At 48.8% G+C, this 19,006-nt stretch overlaps 1 protein-coding gene across 1 annotated transcript; it reads right to left on the reverse strand.

The window, feature by feature from the left end:
• Positions 1 to 1,585: 1,585 nt before the first annotated feature.
• Positions 1,586 to 18,312, reverse strand: LOC141426143 (uncharacterized). The gene is made up of 10 exons (XM_074085003.1): positions 18,268 to 18,312; positions 13,571 to 13,784; positions 8,465 to 8,498; positions 7,726 to 8,268; positions 7,342 to 7,465; positions 6,455 to 7,300; positions 4,808 to 5,262; positions 3,120 to 4,310; positions 2,857 to 3,034; positions 1,586 to 1,873 (listed from the first exon to the last, which is right to left on the reverse strand). The coding sequence occupies exons 1-10, from the start codon at positions 18,310 to 18,312 to the stop codon at positions 1,676 to 1,678; spliced, it is 3,828 nt and encodes a 1,275-aa protein (XP_073941104.1). The 3' UTR covers positions 1,586 to 1,675.
• Positions 18,313 to 19,006: the final 694 nt, after the last annotated feature.

Genomic DNA, 19,006 nt, shown 5'->3' on the forward strand with positions numbered 1-19,006 from the left:
CTATTTTCCTGCTCAATAAACGTGCGATACCTACTTAGATGTAAGGAGCTCCCTAACCTTTAATCGGGCTAGTTTGTTCCGACGTTATAAAGCCGTGGTACTCGTAAGTCGTTACATATTTTTGAGTGGCTCGAATATACCTACTGTATAGCACTTTGATGGATTAATTTATTAAGACCGATAGTTACTAACAATGAAATAGTGCGTCTTGTAATAGTGATCTAGCTCTTGGAAATCTGGGGGCATCGCAGTGCCCCCCCCCCCCCCCACGAAGTCGAGCAATAAAGCGGCACCGCCGTACCTTCCTTTTCTCGAAGCAGTTCTGCCCATTTTCGAGCCCCCTATATCTTCGTCGTGGATAAAACTAGAAGCCTGAATTTTGAAAGAAAGAAAGAAAGAAAAAACATTTATTGCTCACAAAAAAAAAACGGCCAAGAGCGTGTCGGACAAGCCCAAAATAGGGTTCCGTAGACATTACGAAAAAAATAAGTAATATTTCTCTAAGGATTTCGTATTTTATACGGAATCTTCCAAGTTTAGGTATATTTTATACCTTAGGCTGCTATTTACTCTTAAACTACTAATAATTCTCAAGCAAACTTAGCCGTTATAGTTTTCCTTGAAAGTTTGATATACTTATTACCATTCTGAATTTTTTCAATTTTTTCCACCCACCGGTTTAGATTTTAGAGGGGGGAAATCGTTTTAGCAGCCCCCTAAATGATTTTAAAAGACCTATCCAACGATACCCACACTACAAGGTTGGATGAGAAAAAAAAATCACCCCCACTTTACGTCTATGGGAGGTAAACTAAAAAAAATGTTTTTTGAAATTTTTATTGTACCATTTTGTCGGCATAGTTTACATACACACTTATTCGTGCAAAATTACAGCTTTATAGCGTTGATAGTCCCAAAGCAAAGCCGCGGACGGACAGACAGACACAGACAGACAGACAAGACAGACAGACATGGCGAAACTATAAGGGTTCAGTTTTTGCCATTTTTCTCCGGAACCCTAAAAAGAGAAAATAAACATATATAAATTTTGAAATTTTGGAACATGGCCCTAAATAAATATATCAAATAATAATCGATCATGTGCATTCAATTACATATAATATTACTACTAGGTACTGTCCCGCAGGAACGGCTGGATGACATTGTGCTGTCAAGTCTTAGATAATATTAAGTATGTACAATATAACGCACCCTCTACTATTTGTTTCTGTAAGAAAACTCTTTGCAATCTGTCTCTGAAAGTTGGTATTGACATGTTAGAACGCAGAGGTGGGGGAGGTCATTCCAAATCTTGGATGCACTAAACCGGAAACTGCCTCTTAATCCCTTAGACTCGTGTTTTGGAAGAATGACTTTCCTGGCAGGCATAGGAGGAATTGAACGTAGAAATATGGAATATTATTTTAGTTACCTATTTTTTCGGTTTTTTGTTATGTTAGTGTAAGCTAGTTTTGTGTCTTTTTTTACCTATTTATATCTACTTTAGATATTTTATTTATTAATATCATAAAATTCATAAACCGTGAAATGAAACGACCTTTTAAAGAGAAAAAAATCACTTACATTTATATTTACAAGGTTCTTTAATAAATACTTAACAGTAACAGTTTGACTAGACATCGTGGAATGTGTGAGGGTGGAGGCGAGCGGCGTCTCAGGGCAGGAAGCGCTGCGTCTCGGGCGCGGCGTCGGGCGTGTCGGGCGTGTCGGGCGTGTCGGGCGTGTCGGGCGTGTCGGGCGTGTCGGGCGCGTCGGGCGCGTCGGACGCTCTCCGCGCGTCGGCGCTAAGGTACGTGGTGTCGGTGGCGGCCGAGGGCGGCGCCGCCCACGAGACCCAGCGCGCCGCGAGCTCCTGCGACAGGACACGATATTTTATAGCTTTAAATGCATTAACAACATCATTTATTTCATAATAATAACAATTGTATTGCTACGTAAGGCCCAGGTCGCACTACGGCTAAACCGCCGCGGTTTTTAAACCGCGCGTGACTGACTGACTGAATGCTCCTCTCATCCACGCAAAGGTTGACTGGTAGAGATCCCTTAAAGGGATAAGTTCGCCTTTGTACATATATTTCATTGTTTGTCAATTGTGTTCGTTTACTTTGTACATACAATAAAGAGTTTATTTATTTATTTATTTTCGGAGAACCAACAGCTTTAATTTATAGAGTAAACTTATTTTATAGTACCAATAAAGCCAATTATAGGATCTCACAAGTACAGTACAGTTTACATATATATATACTTTGTGAATCAAGGAAACTAATGCAAGCGGCCGCACTGGCGGTTTTAATTTTACTTGTAGCTATAAAAATGTCACGCGGTTAAAAACCGCGCCTCGGCCTTAAGTGGTAGTTTTTGAGTAGGTATATAAATGTGAACGCAAGTGTGTATGACCTACAGTCAGCAAAAAGTATCTAAGCAAGCATGCAGTCAACGGAAAACTAGCAAATTACTTTTGTTCGTAGTTGGGTGTTTTAAAAAAAAGTGTAGGTACCTTTTTTTAAAATACTTTTTTTTTGTATTTCATGAGTCAGTTACGCCTATTATGAAAAAAAAGTCACAAGACTGACTTTTTTTAGGGACATTTTTATAAACTATCGGAATCGATTGTGCTCTTGATTCTGAGTAGGAAAAACCGCATTTTTTTCTAAAGTTGAAAAAAAAGAAAGGGTAGGTAATTTTTTTTTAAAAACACCCAAGACTATATTCTCTTCTCAGTTTGCGATAGGAGCTAAACAAAAGCAGATGTATAATAGTGTCGTAACGATACAACAGCTTCATATTTCGGTGACGAGATCAGGTCGTTCGAGGCAATAAGGCGGCGGGTACCTCGGCGCGCGGCGGCGGCGCGGGCGCGTCCTCCAGGTCCAGGTCCAGCGGCAGCGCGTCCAGCGGCACGAGGCACGGCGTCAGCAGCCGCGGCGCGTCCGCCAGGAAGGCAGCCACGGCCGCCGCGCTCGGCCGCGCGCGCGGCTCCGTCTGCCAGCACGACTTCATCAGCCCCTCCCTGCGAACGCATACTTATTGTCATGACGCCGGCCACCGGAGCACCGAGAGAGGCGCGGTACAGGCACACAGGCACAGGCACTCACAGCGACGGGTTGAGGTGCGGCGGCGGGCGCAGCGGGCGGCCGCGCGTGACGCGCGCCAGCACCTGCGCGTTGCCGAGCCCCTGGTAGGGCAGCGCGCCGAACGTCACGATCTCGTACAGCAGCACGCCCAGCGCCCACACGTCCGACGCGGGCGAGAACACGCCGCGCAGCAGAGACTCGGGCGCCATCCAGCGCACCGGCAGCAGCCCGCGCCGGCTGAAGCGGTAGTAGTCGCTCTCGCACACCGGCCGCGCCATGCCGAAGTCGGCCAGCTTGACGCCGCGCCGCGCCGACACCAGGCAGTTGCGCGCCGCCACGTCGCGGTGCACGAAGCGGCGCTGCGCCAGGTACGACAGCGCGCGCGCCGCGTCCAGCGCCATGCCGGTCAGCCGGCGGGGCGCCACCTCGTCTGCCTCGCCCGCGCCCGCGCCCGCGCCGCCCTCCGCCAGGTGCCGCCGCGCCAGCAGGTACCCCTTGAGGTCGCCGTACAGCATGAACTCCATGACGGTGGCGACCGGCTCGGACTGCGTGATGACGCCCAGCAGCCGCACCACGTTGGGGTGGTCGAGCCGCTTCATCGCCTCCGCCTCGGCCAGGAAGTCCAGCTTGTCGGCCACGTCGGCGCCCGGCTTGAGCGTCTTGACGGCGACGGCGCTCCAGGCGCGGCGCTCGCCCAGCAGCGCGTGTCCGCCGTACACGGTGCCGAAGGCGCCCACGCCCAGCTTGCGGTTGATGACGACGCGCTCGCGCGGCAGCTCCCAGCGGTCCGGCGCGGCCGGCTCGGGCGCCAGCGCGGTCAGGCCGAGCGCGGCCAGGCGCCGGCGGTAGCGGCGCTCCAGGCGGCGCTTGAGCAGCCAGCCGGCGCCGGCCAGCGCGGCGCCCAGCGCGGCCAGCAGCAGCGCCACCAGCGCGCCCAGCGCCACTTGGCAGTCGGCGCCCAGCGCGTCGGCCAGCGGCTGCAGCGCGCACGGCTCGCCGCCGTCCGTGGGTGCGGCGCCGCCGGCCGTGGCCCAGCGCGGGCCGGGCGCCAGCGCCATCGGCGTCGCGCCGCGCGGCCAGCTGCCGACGGCGCGATGCGTCCCGTTGTCCCACTGCAGCAGCACCATGGGCGCCGCGCGCGCCGTGCCCTCCCACTCGAAGCTGCCCGTCAGCCCCGTGTAGTTACTGGTAGTGACGTCCGACATTAGTGCTCTGAAACCGAACACGAACGATCATTAGAGGATGTACCGTGTAACATTTATATCGGTCAGTACGATGATTGTAGGATGATTTAATAATCATATGGATCCGAGACGTTGTGCTTCCCCTAAGATAAATTTATAGGCTCAGAGTCGCTCAGCGAGCTACGGAGAAGGCTGCGCTCTGAGTTTTTTCTACGGGATCGAATCAGAAATCAGCAGATACATGGAAGAACGACGGTCACGATCACCAACATAACCGGGTGGGCTCGTCAAAGTGACAACGGGCAAGTCATAGGTTGGTACAACACCGAGACGAATGGCCGTCGGGGCCGATAAGTATTCATACGGAGACCCCGGATCGGTGAGCAGAGTGTAGGCGATCTATGTTCCAAAAAGATGAACGGATGACTCGGTTAAAGCCGCAGGTTCACAACTCAAGTTTGTCACGAGGCTCATGTCGAACGGCGGTCGTCCTAGAAGCGTTCGCGCCGAGAAGGTATCACTGACCGGATGATGTCAGGGTCGTGCAGGTCGTCCGTGGCGGCGGGGCGCGCGGCCAGCAGGCGCGCCAGCGCGGCCGCCCACAGCCGCAGCGCGTCGTAGAGCAGCGCGGCGGAGGGCGGCGGCGCCTCGCACGCGCCCGCCGCCGCCTGCCGCGCGCACTGCCGCCGCCAGCGCCGCGCCCAGCCGGCGGGCGGCGCGCGCGCGGCCCAGGCGGCGTGCCAGCGCGGCGCCACGCTGAGGTGCGCGGCGGCCTGCGCGGCCAGCTGCGCGCCGTCGCAGCGCTCGCCGGGCGCGGGCTGCAGCGCGGCGGGCGCCAGCGGCGGCAGCAGCCACACGGCGCCGGCGCGCGGCGCGAGCCCGGCCCGCAGTCCCGCGCAGAGCGCCGCGCGCACCACGCGCCAGTCCTGCGCCCACACCAGCAGCACGCGCGCGCGCGCCGCCGCCGCCCGCTCCGCCCACTGCAACACGAGACAACTGCAGATAACGAGTGCTGCCAGCTGCCAGCTGCCACCTGCTCAGGTGCGATCTGCGATGTGCGATGCGAACGCTTGACTAACGTACAGACGTGTATGTATGTCGGCAGCCGATCGTAAAATCCGCCAGATCACGAAATTCCTAGGCACATCGTGAAGTGGCGCCATTTCATGAATTGGCTAAGAGACATCCACCATATCGTTCAAAACTCACCGTTTAATGATTTGCCTAGTCACGTTTAGGCAGATCTTGAAATTCCTAGGCATATCATAAAACGCCGCAATATTGGTTCTGTCACTTCGCCGTCCACTGCCGCGGCATCTCGCTCGGCTTGTGCGTTGTGGTCACAATTCATACTAACCACTCCTCGCTTCGCTGGTCATATAGCTAGGTTTTTTTATTTTTTCGGCATATCACGATGTACCCGGTATGGAACTAGGAATATCGACGAATACCTTGTTCTTATCAATCTGCCGTATTTTTTCTCAGGCCCATCGTGATATGCCTAGGCGACTTTTAGGCATATCATGAAATGGCGTCATTTTACGATATGCCTAGGAATGTCGGGATCTGGCGGATTTTACGATCGGCCGCCGACATGTATACAGCGTAGGTAATTTTTAAGCAAACGGGGAAAGCAGATGCAGCCCGAGACGAATCTTTCTAACTCTAGAAAAAAATAACTTAATTTGCATCTCGCTTGGCTCGCGCATTGTGGTCGCCCGGACGACCGGATGGCTAAGTGGTTAGAGAACCTGACTACGAAGCTTGAGGTCCTGGGTTCGAATTCCGGCCGGGGCAGATATTTGTGTGAATAACACGAATGTTTGTTCTCGGGTCTTGGAGTTTAATATGTATTTAATATGTATTTATCTATATAAGTATGTTTATCCATTGCCTAGTATCCATAGTACAAGCTTTGCTTAGTTTGGACTAGGTCAATTGTGTCAAGTGTCCCATGATATTTATTATTATTTTTTATTATTAATCGTACCTACTTTTCTACCTGACACTAACAGAACGGGAAAAACATGTCGCTAATTATTGTTGGTATCAGGTCGGTACTGCTCGGCCGGTAAAATCATGTCGATTTTGAGTGCATATCGTCAGTCATTTGGACTATATCGTTTCGTGCCTGATCATAAAATAATCATGCTGCGATTCGATAAACCGTACCCGAGAGATCGACTCGTAGTCTGGATCGGGGCGGTCGTCGGCGAGCTCGGTGTGGACGACGAGATCGGCGCGCAGGCGCGCGGGGTCCAGCATCGCGCGCGTGCCGGGCTCGGTCAGCGCGGCCAGCCGGCGCCAGCGCATGTGCGTCATCAGCGCGCCCAGCGCGCCCGCCGCGTCGCGCGCGTCGCCCGCCGCCAGCAGCGCGGCGCCCGCCCCCGGCGCGGCCTGCGGCGTGTAGGCCAGCACTGGCAGCGCGTGCGCCGGGCTCTGGCGCGTCACGTCTGCGAAGGCGGCGCCGCAGGCCGGGCCGGCGACGGCCGTCAGCGCGCCGTACTCGCCCGTGCCGAGCGCGTCCAGCAGGTGCTTGTAGGCGCGCGCCGGCGAGCAGCCGTCGTCGTACAGCTCAACCTTGAAGCGCGCGCCGGGCGCCGCGGGCGCGTCCTCCTCGGCGAGCGCGGCCGCCGCCGCCAGCGCGCGCGCCGCCAGACCCTCGCGCCGCGTGGCGCCCGGCAGCAGCACGCTCACGCGCACCTCGCGGGCGCCGCGCACGCCCGGGTGCGCCGCCAGGAACGCGGCGGCGGCCGCGCGCGCGCCGCCCACGGCCGCGTGCTGTCCCAGCGCGGCCAGCTGCGCCGCGTCCAGCTGCAGCTGAGACAGCGCACGCAGCGCGGCGGGCGCGGCGGCCAGCGCGCGCACGTTGGCCAGCTTGAGCAGGCGCAGCGGCTCGAAGGCGCATGGCGCGGCGCCGGCGCACGGGGGTGGGCCCAGCGGTGCGCCATCGGGCCGCGCCAGCGCGTCGCAGGCGATGCGCGCGCGGGGCAGCGCGGCGGCGACGGCGGCCAGGCGCGCGCCCAGCGGCACGGCGCGCACGCGCAGCCCGCCCCCGCCTCCGCCCCCGCCCCCGCCCCCGCCAGCAGCGCGCGCGCCTCACTGGCCGTGCTGGTCAGCAGCGTGGCGCACGGCCCTGCCGAGCAAACCTCCGCGGACACTGTGTCGTTGGGGTATGTCGACCTGAAACGATACGAGTTGGAACATCTATATGGAATCTAACCGCTCACCCGGACAAGAGATGAGCGGTTAGTTCCAATGGAATGTTTGAAAGTTTCTCGTGAGGGCTAAAAACATAGATGTCGTTAGTGTCGCTATTTCAGTGACAAAATAAGAAACAAACAAGCTCAGATATGTGGTGCATAGGAGATTCGTGTCTGTACTCCTGTCCAGTGGTAGTGTAGGGGTGTATGAAATAACGAATCATAATGAAATCATCTTACCAGTCGAGCGATTCGGTCCCGTTGGAACTGGCGGCTACAGCTCTCGCGAGCTCCGCCGGCGAGACGTCGTACAGCGCCGCCGTCGCGGGGTCCGCCAGGTCCAGCATGGAGCGCGCGGCGCGGGCGGGCGGCGCGGAGGGCGCGGCGCGGCAGAGGCGGCGCGCGGGCGGCGCGGCGTCGGGCAGCAGGTCGAGTCCCGCGTCTCGCAGCGCGGGCGGCGCGGGCGCGGGCGCGGCGGCCGGCGCGGGCAGCAGCGCGGCGTGCAGCGCGCCGGCCGCCAGCGCGCGCAGCACGGCGTCGCGGCAGGCGCGCTCGGCCGGCGCGCGGCACGCGGGCAGCGGCGGCGGCACCGCGCGCGCGGCCGCGCCCCGCGCCGTCAGCACCAGCGCCGCCAGCTGGCGCAGCGCCGGGCCCGCGCTGGCGCCCGCCGCCTCGTCCTCGCCCACGAGCGCGGCGGTCACCAGCAGCTCCGGCCGCTCAGAGGGCGGCGCGGCGGCGCCCGCCAGCGCGCCCAGCGCCACCACGCACCACCACCATCGGCTCCTGCGGAGCGCGAGGCCGACCGTCATAAGAAACGATTGCGCCTGGTCGTCCACGGAACCGCTCTCGGTGAGATTGAAACGTGCGACGAGACGACGGGTTGCAAGTTATATACAAAATGATAATTTGGATAAATGACAGCGATTCACTACGGCTCGTTATTGTGCGCTGGCGAGAATGCGTCGCGCCTGTCACTCACCGCATGCGGCAGCGCGGGCGCCCGCGGGCAGCGTCTGGAACGACCAAAACATTACCATTAGCGTACCTAGATATTATTAGTAACACGAGGTGTCGTACTCGTACTCTAAGTCATCATCATCATCATCATCATCCCAGCCTATACGTCCCACTGCTGGCACAGGCCTCCTCTCAGAACAAGAGGGCTTGCCGTAGTTCCACGCGGGCCCAGTGCGGATTGGGAACTTCACACGCACCAATGAATTGCTTCGCTGGTTTGTGCAGTTTCCCTTCACCGCAAAGCTCGTGGTAAATTTCAAATGTAATTCCGCACATGAATTTCGAAAAACTCAGAGGTGCGAGCCGGGGTTTGAACCCACGACCCTCTGCTTGAGAGGCGATAGGTCAAACCACTAGCCACCACGGCTTACTCGTACTCTAAGTACTTATAGTTAATAGCATGGCGCTGTTGCCGGCGCCGGCAAAACGCTACTCGAGGAAGGACTGTTGAAGCGTTGGCTAGCATAATACGAGTAATTATCTTGACTTTGAGACGCGATGGTATTGTAAGAATGCGAGTAATGGAGATAACCTTTATTTATTTAATTATTTATTTTATTTATTTTCGGAGAACCAACAGCTTTAATTTACAGAGTAAACTTATTTTATAGTAGGTATCAATAATGCCAATTATAGGATCTCACTAGTAGATATAATATAGTTATATATTTAGGTTTGATATAATATATATATATATTGTTCTGAAAAGCTTATACATATTATGTATTTAGGTCGGTAGGAACAAACCAAAGAAAATATCAAATCGAAAAAAATGCTACAAAAGATTTTTCTAATTAAATTAAATTAAGTGTCATTACATGTCACTATGTTACTGTTCATGCTCTTATTTCAGGCTCAAACTATTAATGTACATATTTTTTAATTTATACACGAAATAAAAAAATCATCAAATTACTGTCAACCCACATAGACAGTAAATTATCCCATAAAAAAGATAAATCGAATCAACTACTATTCTAGTCTAGTTATTTTGTGTTTTATTTCAAATTATGTTTAAAAGAAAAGAATTCGGAAAACGATTTCGATCTTTTAATTATATGAACAGTCGCACCGCTTTTAACCGCTGCTTTCATTACGTGACTGGGTATCAGCTCAAGTTGGTGTACAATTTTGGTACCTATTTGTTCAGTTTAGTTGTTCATCATAATTCGTATTCTATGTTGACTTACTGACTAAAATTTGCGTCAAGGTTATACCACAATGCGTGAGATGGCAGGGGCGGTAGGGGGGGGGGGGGCAGGGGCCACCGAAACAATGGGCGAGGCGCCGGCGCCGGCTGCGCAAACACGCGCTGACGCACGCGCCCGGGCGGCCGCGCGCCACCCGCAGCCCCGCAGCCGCCCGCAGCCCCCGCAGCCGCCCGCAGCCGCCCGCAGCCACCCGCGGTCCACCGCAGCCAGCAGCCGCAGCCACCAGCCAGACCCAGCCCGCCACACCGCACCAATATTAGGTACAATTCACTAAAAACCACTGCTCACGCCATGCAGCTACACACTGTTTTATATACGCCTATAGAATCAAAGACTTATTTATTAAAACTTATCGCGATAAAAACAATGTTATGGGGCGGGGCGATAGCTGAAGAGGGACAGCTGTGCCGCATCTGCTGGGCGGCTCTGCAGCCCTGCTGCTCTAACGCTCCCGCCGTGCTACCTATACTATTTAATACGAGAGCGAGAGGGACGGTACGATACGAACTTCGAGTTTCGAGTTTCGTAGTAGCCCTGCTGTAGCGGCATTGAAGGGTAGAGGTGAGTTTTCGACGTTGTAATTGGTATGTACTCCATAAAGTACATTTTAGTATAGTAAATTGTAAGCTTTATGTCCACGCAATGAGAGCTAAAAAGGGATGGTTCGGCTCGGATCGGTTCAGCCGGCGCCTGCCCAGTGCCCACGCGTCGACATCTTTTTCGCTCTTATTGTGTAGACATAAAGATTTTTCTATCGGCTTTTGCCGCTTCCGCGTCGATATAATATGTGGGAAGGCCCTTACATTGCTAAAGTTCCCCGCCCCGTGGGCGCCGCGTGCGCATGTCCGCATGCTGATAACGCCGCTGCCGGTAATAATGGACACATGTATACAAATGCTGATATGGGAACATTTCGTAACTTTATTAGTGTACGTACTTATAATATTTATTTATTTCTTCCATGTGCTTTTAATATCACGAGTACTTTAATGATTTGTTCCATTGTTCAAGGTGAGGTCATTGCTGCAAGGGGTGCAAAAGTCCAAGAGGTTGGAAGGACAAGACTCACTCTGAAGATGAGCTCTGGTTGAGTTCGAAACGCGTCAGTGTAGTGTGGTGGTGGTGATAGATGGGTTTGTGTGATTTGTGTGTGTTCTTACAGTGTGGAGGTGGAGGAACTGCATGAACACGCATATTTTGCATAAGCTTAACTATCGTAAGGTCGCGGGTGAGCAAGGAAATTCTTTTAGTTCAATAACATAAATGTCATAGATTTAAAAATAAATATTAGTATTTGATCAATGTAGCTGCTGTTGTTACCTCTCGCAAAGATTAGAGAAATAACAGTTCAGAGAGGTAATGCTGCCGGTGTCTTGGGGTCAATGCCTAAGGCAGAAAATTGGGATGACATTTTTATTTTGTAATACTTATTAGTTTAGTTTATAATATATTTTATTAGTTTTGAATGTTAGATAATATTATCAAATTTAGTAAATTTCCACAAATAATTTAAAAACTAAGTAAATTAAAGCTAAGTAGGTACCTACAAAATTTTCAAGAATTATAGCAATGTAGTTATCTCGCGAATGGGGATGAATAATTTTATTCAGTACCTTTTTACTTCATGTAGCCTGTTTCTTTTTTTTTAATAAATATATATATGTGAAGATTGTTTTTTTGGAATCTTTTTGTATTTTTTATTTCAATTCCAAATTTTTACCCAGCAGTGGTGTAGCGGAATGCCGAGGACCTGGGTTCAATTCCTAGTGCTGGTCTTATTTTTCTGGTTTGTCTATGCATCTATATTTCAGTTTGTATTTTCAATTTATTAGTATTTGATCAATGTAGCTGTTTATTTTTTTTCGAAGCTGGATCTACATCTATGTAAGGTATTCCTGATCAAAAATAGATATTTTAAGATCCCGAAATGGACATGGGACAAGTTTTTCCTGGAAAATTGTATAATTCTGGCGCGCGATTAACGCAGACGAAGTCAAGGGCAACAGATAGTAATAGTATAAATGTGACCGCTTCTGAAGATAGTTGTTTGTCAATAACGTCTGAACCGATTTAGGTGAAATTTTGTAAACGCCTGCATCTCTCTAAACGAAGCCCCCATGAAGGATTTAGGCTAGTTTTATTCTGGGGAATTGCACAGTTGCCGCGGGATAGCGCCGAGCGAGCTCTTCGTAGTCGAAGTCGCGAACAACAGACAGTTATGAAAACTAACGTTAGGCTTATCACGTGTACCAATGCTCAATACGTATTGTTATGAGTGTCGTCATAGTGTGTTGTATTTATGTTTTAGTTTTTAAATGGGTCCCACTGAAAAATAGCTTTGCGGCTTGCCGTAACATTATGCCGAGTGGGGTCCACTTTATACTATTCGATGTTATTTTTATTTTTTTCATCTACTTAATTTATTTTTATGTGTATCCAATATGTGTAAATAAATGTTTTTCTCTCTCTCTCTCTCTCTCTCTCTCTCTCTCTCAATTATAGAACGCACAGCTTAAATATAGGTATTCACATAAACATAACTATAATGTTATGTTATGCGTGATCTTATCATGCGGGTTTGTATTTAGTACGTTTATCGTTGTTATGCGTCATCGTATTAGCGACATTTTTAATATAGCCCCGCGCTGCGGCTTCACTCTAGTGACGCCGGGGACGCGGCGCGGGCGGCGGCCCCCCCGGGGCTGCCGGGGTGCCGGGGTGCCGGGCAGGGTCCACGCAGCCCCAACCCTGAGAATCTGCCGGCGGTCAGCGATTCTAAAAGAGTGGCTCTTTAAACCGGAGATCAGAAAAAGCGGAAAGAATAATAAAATTTTCCCAAAATAGTTTGCTACAAATAATACATAGTTGTTGGCAGACTGTCCCGAGCACTTCAATATAAATAAAGCGTTATCAACAAGATCGCAGGCGTGTGCGCGCGCGCGGCGCCTGTGTGCGTGCGCGGCCGGCGCGCTGCGTGTCAACAAATAAGTACAAGTGCAGCGATCTGATAACGATAGTGTATCGGCGCCGGCGGCGGGATGCGCCATGCGCCCTGTCGGGTCGCGGTTGGTGCGCACGCGCACGCGCACGGGCTCACCACTACAGTCGCATACAAATGTAACACTGACAGCATGAGGAAACGGCTCTAAACAAGACTACGCAGCAAAACATTCTTTCATCTGATTTATAGGAGAGATCACTTCTTTTTCCACCAGAATAAACATTTTTTTTTCTTAGTAGCTTTAACAATTGTAGTAAGTATTTCGTATTCTGAGACGGTAGGACAGGTGAGCTAGAGATGCTAATCAGCCGCCGTAGTTAGAGGAGATCGACAGATAGTAGCGTAGTAGCCTCAGATTAGCGGCCGCAGCCTCGCCGCAGTGGCGCAGGTCGCAGCGCCACCGGCGCACGCGCACTTCACTCTAAGTGACAACACAACACTCATTCCTAGTACCTAGTTCGATTATTATACGAGTATTTGAACATGGGTATGGGTAGAGAAATGGTATTATTTTTTGAAGTTTTACCAGAAATGTTTTAAATAATATGTAGTTTTCGCGCGCAATACATGTAGGTACTTTTGCGTACGTTATTCATAATTATTACATAAACTAGGGTACATTAGAGTTCATAAAATTGTGAGGAAAAATTTGATCAAATATATCTGAACACAACTCATTGTTAACGGCGTAGAAGCGTGTTCAGGTATTTTTGATCAAATTTATGCTCACAAGTTTATGAACTCGACTCTACCTATTAGATATATTGTTTATTAATTTAAATACAGATGTACGAGGTCAATCAATACGAGATTAAGTCTCAAGTATGCATAGCTACCTAAAAAGCAAAAAACTCACGGAAACTTGTCACTTTTCGCGTGTTGAAGTATCGTCGTGTAAAATCCTTGGGGGGTGTCTGCCGGAGCTCTGTTCGGACACTCACGGCGGCCGCCGCGGACTCGTTGGCGGCGCGGGCGCGGGCGCGGCGGGCGCGGACGGGCGCGGACGGGCGGCGGCGCGGGCGGCGAGAGAGCGACTGGCGCGCGCCGCGGCGCCGCGACCCGCCGCAACCCTGATTATTATGTTTTTGTTTTGCTAATTCATAGATAAAACTTATAAAAACAAACACTTTTCATTGTATTGATCGCGCGATTAAATTATAAAGTAGGTACAGCTTACACAATGCACAGCGAGCTTATTTTATTAAGACATTTATAATAGATAGAGCGATCCCTATGGAGAACAGTCACAATAACATAACTATATTACTTACTTAGGAAAGTTGTATTTGTGCAACTCTACGTTTTACGTTTGTTAGAGCGTGTGGTCGCAGAACCATCGCAGCGCTGCAGCAGCCTGCAGCTACCTGACAGACGACAGCCGACGACACAGGACAGGCTGGACGTGTCGGGCACGAGATCACCTGGAGTTAAAGAATAGGGAACCACCCTGTATCCAGATACCCCAGGGTCCCCAGGGTCGGATCAACAAAAAGCCATCATGGTAGAACATAATTATTACAAATGTAGTATATTTAATACCAAATTTCAAGTACAGAGTTATAACACATATACAAAATTAAAAAAATACAACTACTATCTACATACTATTTACAAAACATATACTAAATAGAAAATGTCTTCAAGGCTGCTGCTTTGAGGGGCCGTTCGTAGGAGACTGGCAGCATTACCTCTCTGGATAGCTAGGCTACACTACACTATGGCTTATCATCATTCCAGCCAATATACGTCCCACTGCTGGGCATAGGCCTCCTCTCAGAATGAGAGGGCTTAGGCCGTAGTTCCCACGCGGGCCCAGTGCGGATTGGGAACTTCACACACAACATTGAATTGCTTCGCAGGTTGTGCACGTTTCCTCACGATGTTTTCCTTCACCGTAAAGCTCGTGGTAAATTTCAAATGTAATTTCGCACATGAATTTCGAAAAACTGGTGTGAGGTGTGAGCCGGGGTTTGAACCCACGATCCTCTGCTTGAGAGGCCATAGGTCAAACCACTCGGCCAACACGGCTTCATTCTATGGCTTATAGACTTATAAAATAGAACTCATTATGGCTTTAAGAATTATAAAATAGAAATGAAGAGCACGATGTATTTCTTGAGAATTCCCATGAGAATTTTGTAAAATTACGGAATTTTAATTCAAATACCGGACCTAATGGATTACGCAAGCGAAGTAATGGGTAAAGTAATTATCGGCTCTACATGTTTGTACTTCGTTGCCCGCTTGGATGACTGGCGGCTGGCGGCCATACAGCACGGAGAACAGACGGCTGTGGGGCCGAAAAGTTATCAAATGGAGACCGCGGATTGGCAAGCCCAGCGTAGGTATATAGTATGTACATACGTCCGCCAACGAGGTGAACAGATCTGGTTAAAGCCGCAGGTACACTGTGGACGCAGGCCGCTTCCGACCACTTGCGACCGGCAATTTCTTCTTTAATGGACGTTTCATGAACCACACATTAAGTTGAATGTGAACAAATATTCAAATAGTCAACTTTCGCCTCTTTCATTCCTAACATATTATCACTCGGGACTACAACACGATATTATATTCTATATAAATTATCTCAAAGTTTCTGCTCGCTAAAGGCTAGGTTCGAACGTGATACCCTGCACTGCACACGTATCGTGACCCGGCCGCTGCAAATGTTGCAAGATGCAAACTTTTACTCGCAGACAGGTGATGTAATCGTACCTGTGTCATTACGATAATTAAAGCCCGGCTGTAGTATTTACAAAATGATGTTTTTCGTGCACTAATAGATACTATATCCATCAGTGGCAGTGGCAGTGGGGTGAATTCAATTCAATCTAGAGCAAAGACACTATATTTAAGTGGCGGGCGAAGAAATTGGGACTGAGAGAGATGTGGAGTACCTAGTAAAACTTTAGGTAAACTGGTGGGAATAGATTTGTTAACTAACACCTATCTTACGGTTGTGTTTGTAACCAGCGGCTGCGTCCGCGCCGGCGCTGCAAAGCACGGCGACGAGACGCGGCGTCTGCTCCGCCTTGGCCCAGTTTCTCGAAGCTACTAGTCTAATAATATTAGTGTTTTGTTTCATTTTCTCGATCAATTTACAAGACAAAACACTAATATTATTAAAGATGTAAGCTTTGAGTAACAGGACCCTGGTGAGATGGTGTAATTATTGGTGTCTCAATTATTGTGTTGCATTAATGTTCGCGCCGCCGGCGACGAGTGTAGGTACGTTTCTAGTTAGTTAATTGATTAATTCACGCATTACTTTGAGAAGGTACTATACTACGGTAAGTACAATTTTATATTATAATCCTCTATATAATAAATTAAATGCGGTAAATTTTAACATAATAATATAAATGTTTTGCGTGTTGCAGTATGTCAAATTTTAAGTCAATCCAACAACGGCAGAGGGTCAAAATTAATATGCAAGATTTAACCGGGACATACTTACAAACATTGCACGTTAATAAAATGCTTGTAAAATGGTGTATACCTATAATGTGCACCACTCGCTCGTATTCTGATCTGACGTAATAAAGTCGTTAAGTGCTTCGAATAACTACATATTTTGCATTTTTACTGTTTTTTTTTTTTTTTTCTTATACGACTGGATGGCAAACGAGCAAGTGGGTCTCCTGATGGTAAGAGATCACCACCGCCCATAAACATCTGCAAACCAGGGGAATTGCAGATGCGTTGCCAACCTAGAGGCCTAAGATGGGATACCTCAAGTGCCAGTAATTTCACCGGCTGTCTTACTCTCCACGCCGAAACACAACAGTGCAAGCACTGCTGCTTCACGGCAGGATTAGCGAGCAAGATGGTGGTAGCAATCCGGGCGGACCTTGCACAAGGTCCTACCACCTGCAAAACTACTGTAGATAATTACTAGTATAAGTCAGCGGGAACGAGATTGCAATCGAACCAAATAACACATTTAATTTAATCACGCCGAGTCGCGTGCTCCTGAGAAGAAGGGCTACGAAATAGCTCGAAACATGTCGAGCTAAACTCGGTTTAAGACGTGAGTTATCCGGTACAATATCATTTAATATGAGTGCGTCTCACTGTTATTTCATGTTCAAAATTCATGTCCTTAGACTTAGCGTTTGAGTCTTTTACAGTCTTCCCTTTTGAATACGCTCATTCAAGAATAAGTAATTTACTTAATGCGGTACATGCGCTTTTTTTGGCTGTCTATACCTAATAACATAACACATAGATATTATGCGAGTCCGCTCGTCGGCGCTACTAGATGGCCCATCAGACATATTTGCTTGAACCAGCGTCAGCGCCTACGCTGAAAGAGACTAACAGCCTTATTCATAAAAAATCCTTAATTGAGGTTTGATCGGTCTGTTACTTAGCAGACTGATTAAGCTTGTTAGACGGTTGTCAAGAAGTTGTGAATTCATAGTCTTCTAGCCCTATTAGACGAATACCTCCAGACAAAATGGCCTCAAAAGGAAACCCATGACAGCAAATTAGCAGCAAAATAAAAAAAGTTTATTTGCCGTTTAGATGTATGTATTAAAAATTTAATCTTTTTTTCATACGATTTAAATGTCATGCTTAGGCAGGATTTTTTAAAACACAAATTTTTTTTCATGGTTTTTTTTTAATCTGCGTGACTTCACTAAAATATCTTCGGTATGGTTTTTTGCTTATCAAAGTCAGCTTCAAACTTGTGGCGGCCATTTGTGTTTCCAGCATAAAGGCGGTTACGGTCGGTAACTTTAGCAGAGCCTTGATCGAATTTAGCGCTAACAGACGTTTATTAATCATGTTTTTTGAGTCATCGGGCCTTCAAGGGATGGACAAATTTAATTTGAATAAGGCTGTAAAAGTAAGTTTGCGAAGAATTTGTTCATCGTCATCCCGCGGGAAGTGTGCATTTTCGGTAACAAAATGTATCCTATGTGTGTAGGTAATATACGTTATAATTCATCAGATCTGTTGTGCGCCAAATTCCATCAAAATTCTCTCTAGCTTTTTGCGTGAAACGTAGTAACAGACATACACACATCCAGTACATCCTCACAAGCTTTCGCACTTGCCATATTGTAGTAGGATTACTCTACCCATCGACATAACAAACTATGTTGAGACAAAATAAGAACTAAGTTCATATTTGCTAACAGACGTTACGTAGATGACTATGACGTACCTATCAAAATGTTCCACACATAAATAAATCATGCTCATGGAGCAGACGATCCTAGTGTTTCTAGAAGCGAGCGCCACAAATTGTTACAATTGTTGTCCATGCAGTGTCTTTTGTTTCGTAAGAAGGCGGAGCTACACGTGGAGGCCTCGTCGGGACGCGCGCGCACACACACACGCGCGCCGCCGCTGATGGATCGCAAAACAACAATATAACACCAACGCCCGCAATTACTCCAAACAACGAAGTCAGAAACGCGTCCTCAAATTATATAATTATACCTACTCTTTACTTTTATTGTCTGAGTTATTGGTCTGAGTAAGAACGAGGTTGCTAGCACGTAGAGTTGATAGATCACAACGTTAGAACGGTACATTCACCTGGTCGTCGTCATTACACTGGCAGTTAGTACTTCTGTGAGTCATCTTGCGGAGTGCGCATGAGTGGACATGACCCACCCCCCCAAAATCGTAAGTTTGAAAAATCTTCTAAAAATTTACAAAATTAAAAAAATAGTTATTCGTGTCACAAAGGAGCAAAATGTACTAAACTTACCGAGCATTAAAAAACTTGAAAAAAAAAAATCTAAATATTATTAAAGAACAACCAGCATAGAAAATGGCGTGGCTTCTCAACTTCAAATAAAAAATCGGTCAAGTGCGAGTGCGAGCGACTCGCGCCTGAAGGGTTCCGCACCTCCGTACAATGTTTAAAAAACAAGTAGTTCAGTAATAGTTTTTTGTAAAAAAATCTAATATAAGCTTTTTTGTTGGCGGTACTTTTTGCCCCTGGTTACCAAAGTAGGTAGTCGTCAAGACGAATCAAATGAGACCAAAATCGATGCGGTCGTGTCGTTTTATTACAGAGTTCCTATGGCCAACATCGAACTTCATCATCAGATCAGCTCTACGTCATTATAATATTGCATTGTCATCGGATTTATACATGCATGCAAAATTTCAGCTCAATCGGTTGAAGATATCCACTTCAAATTTAAGTTGAAATATTTAATATTTTATTTAAATTATTTGATTCTACCTGAACGAATATAATTAGTTTCATTACATAACAAGTTAATAAAAACATATCACATAACTGTAAGCAAGCACTAGTGCAAGT

The sequence above is a fragment of the Choristoneura fumiferana genome, chromosome 3, assembly GCF_025370935.1.
Source record: "Choristoneura fumiferana chromosome 3, NRCan_CFum_1, whole genome shotgun sequence".
Classification (NCBI taxonomy): Eukaryota; Metazoa; Arthropoda; class Insecta; order Lepidoptera; family Tortricidae; genus Choristoneura; species Choristoneura fumiferana.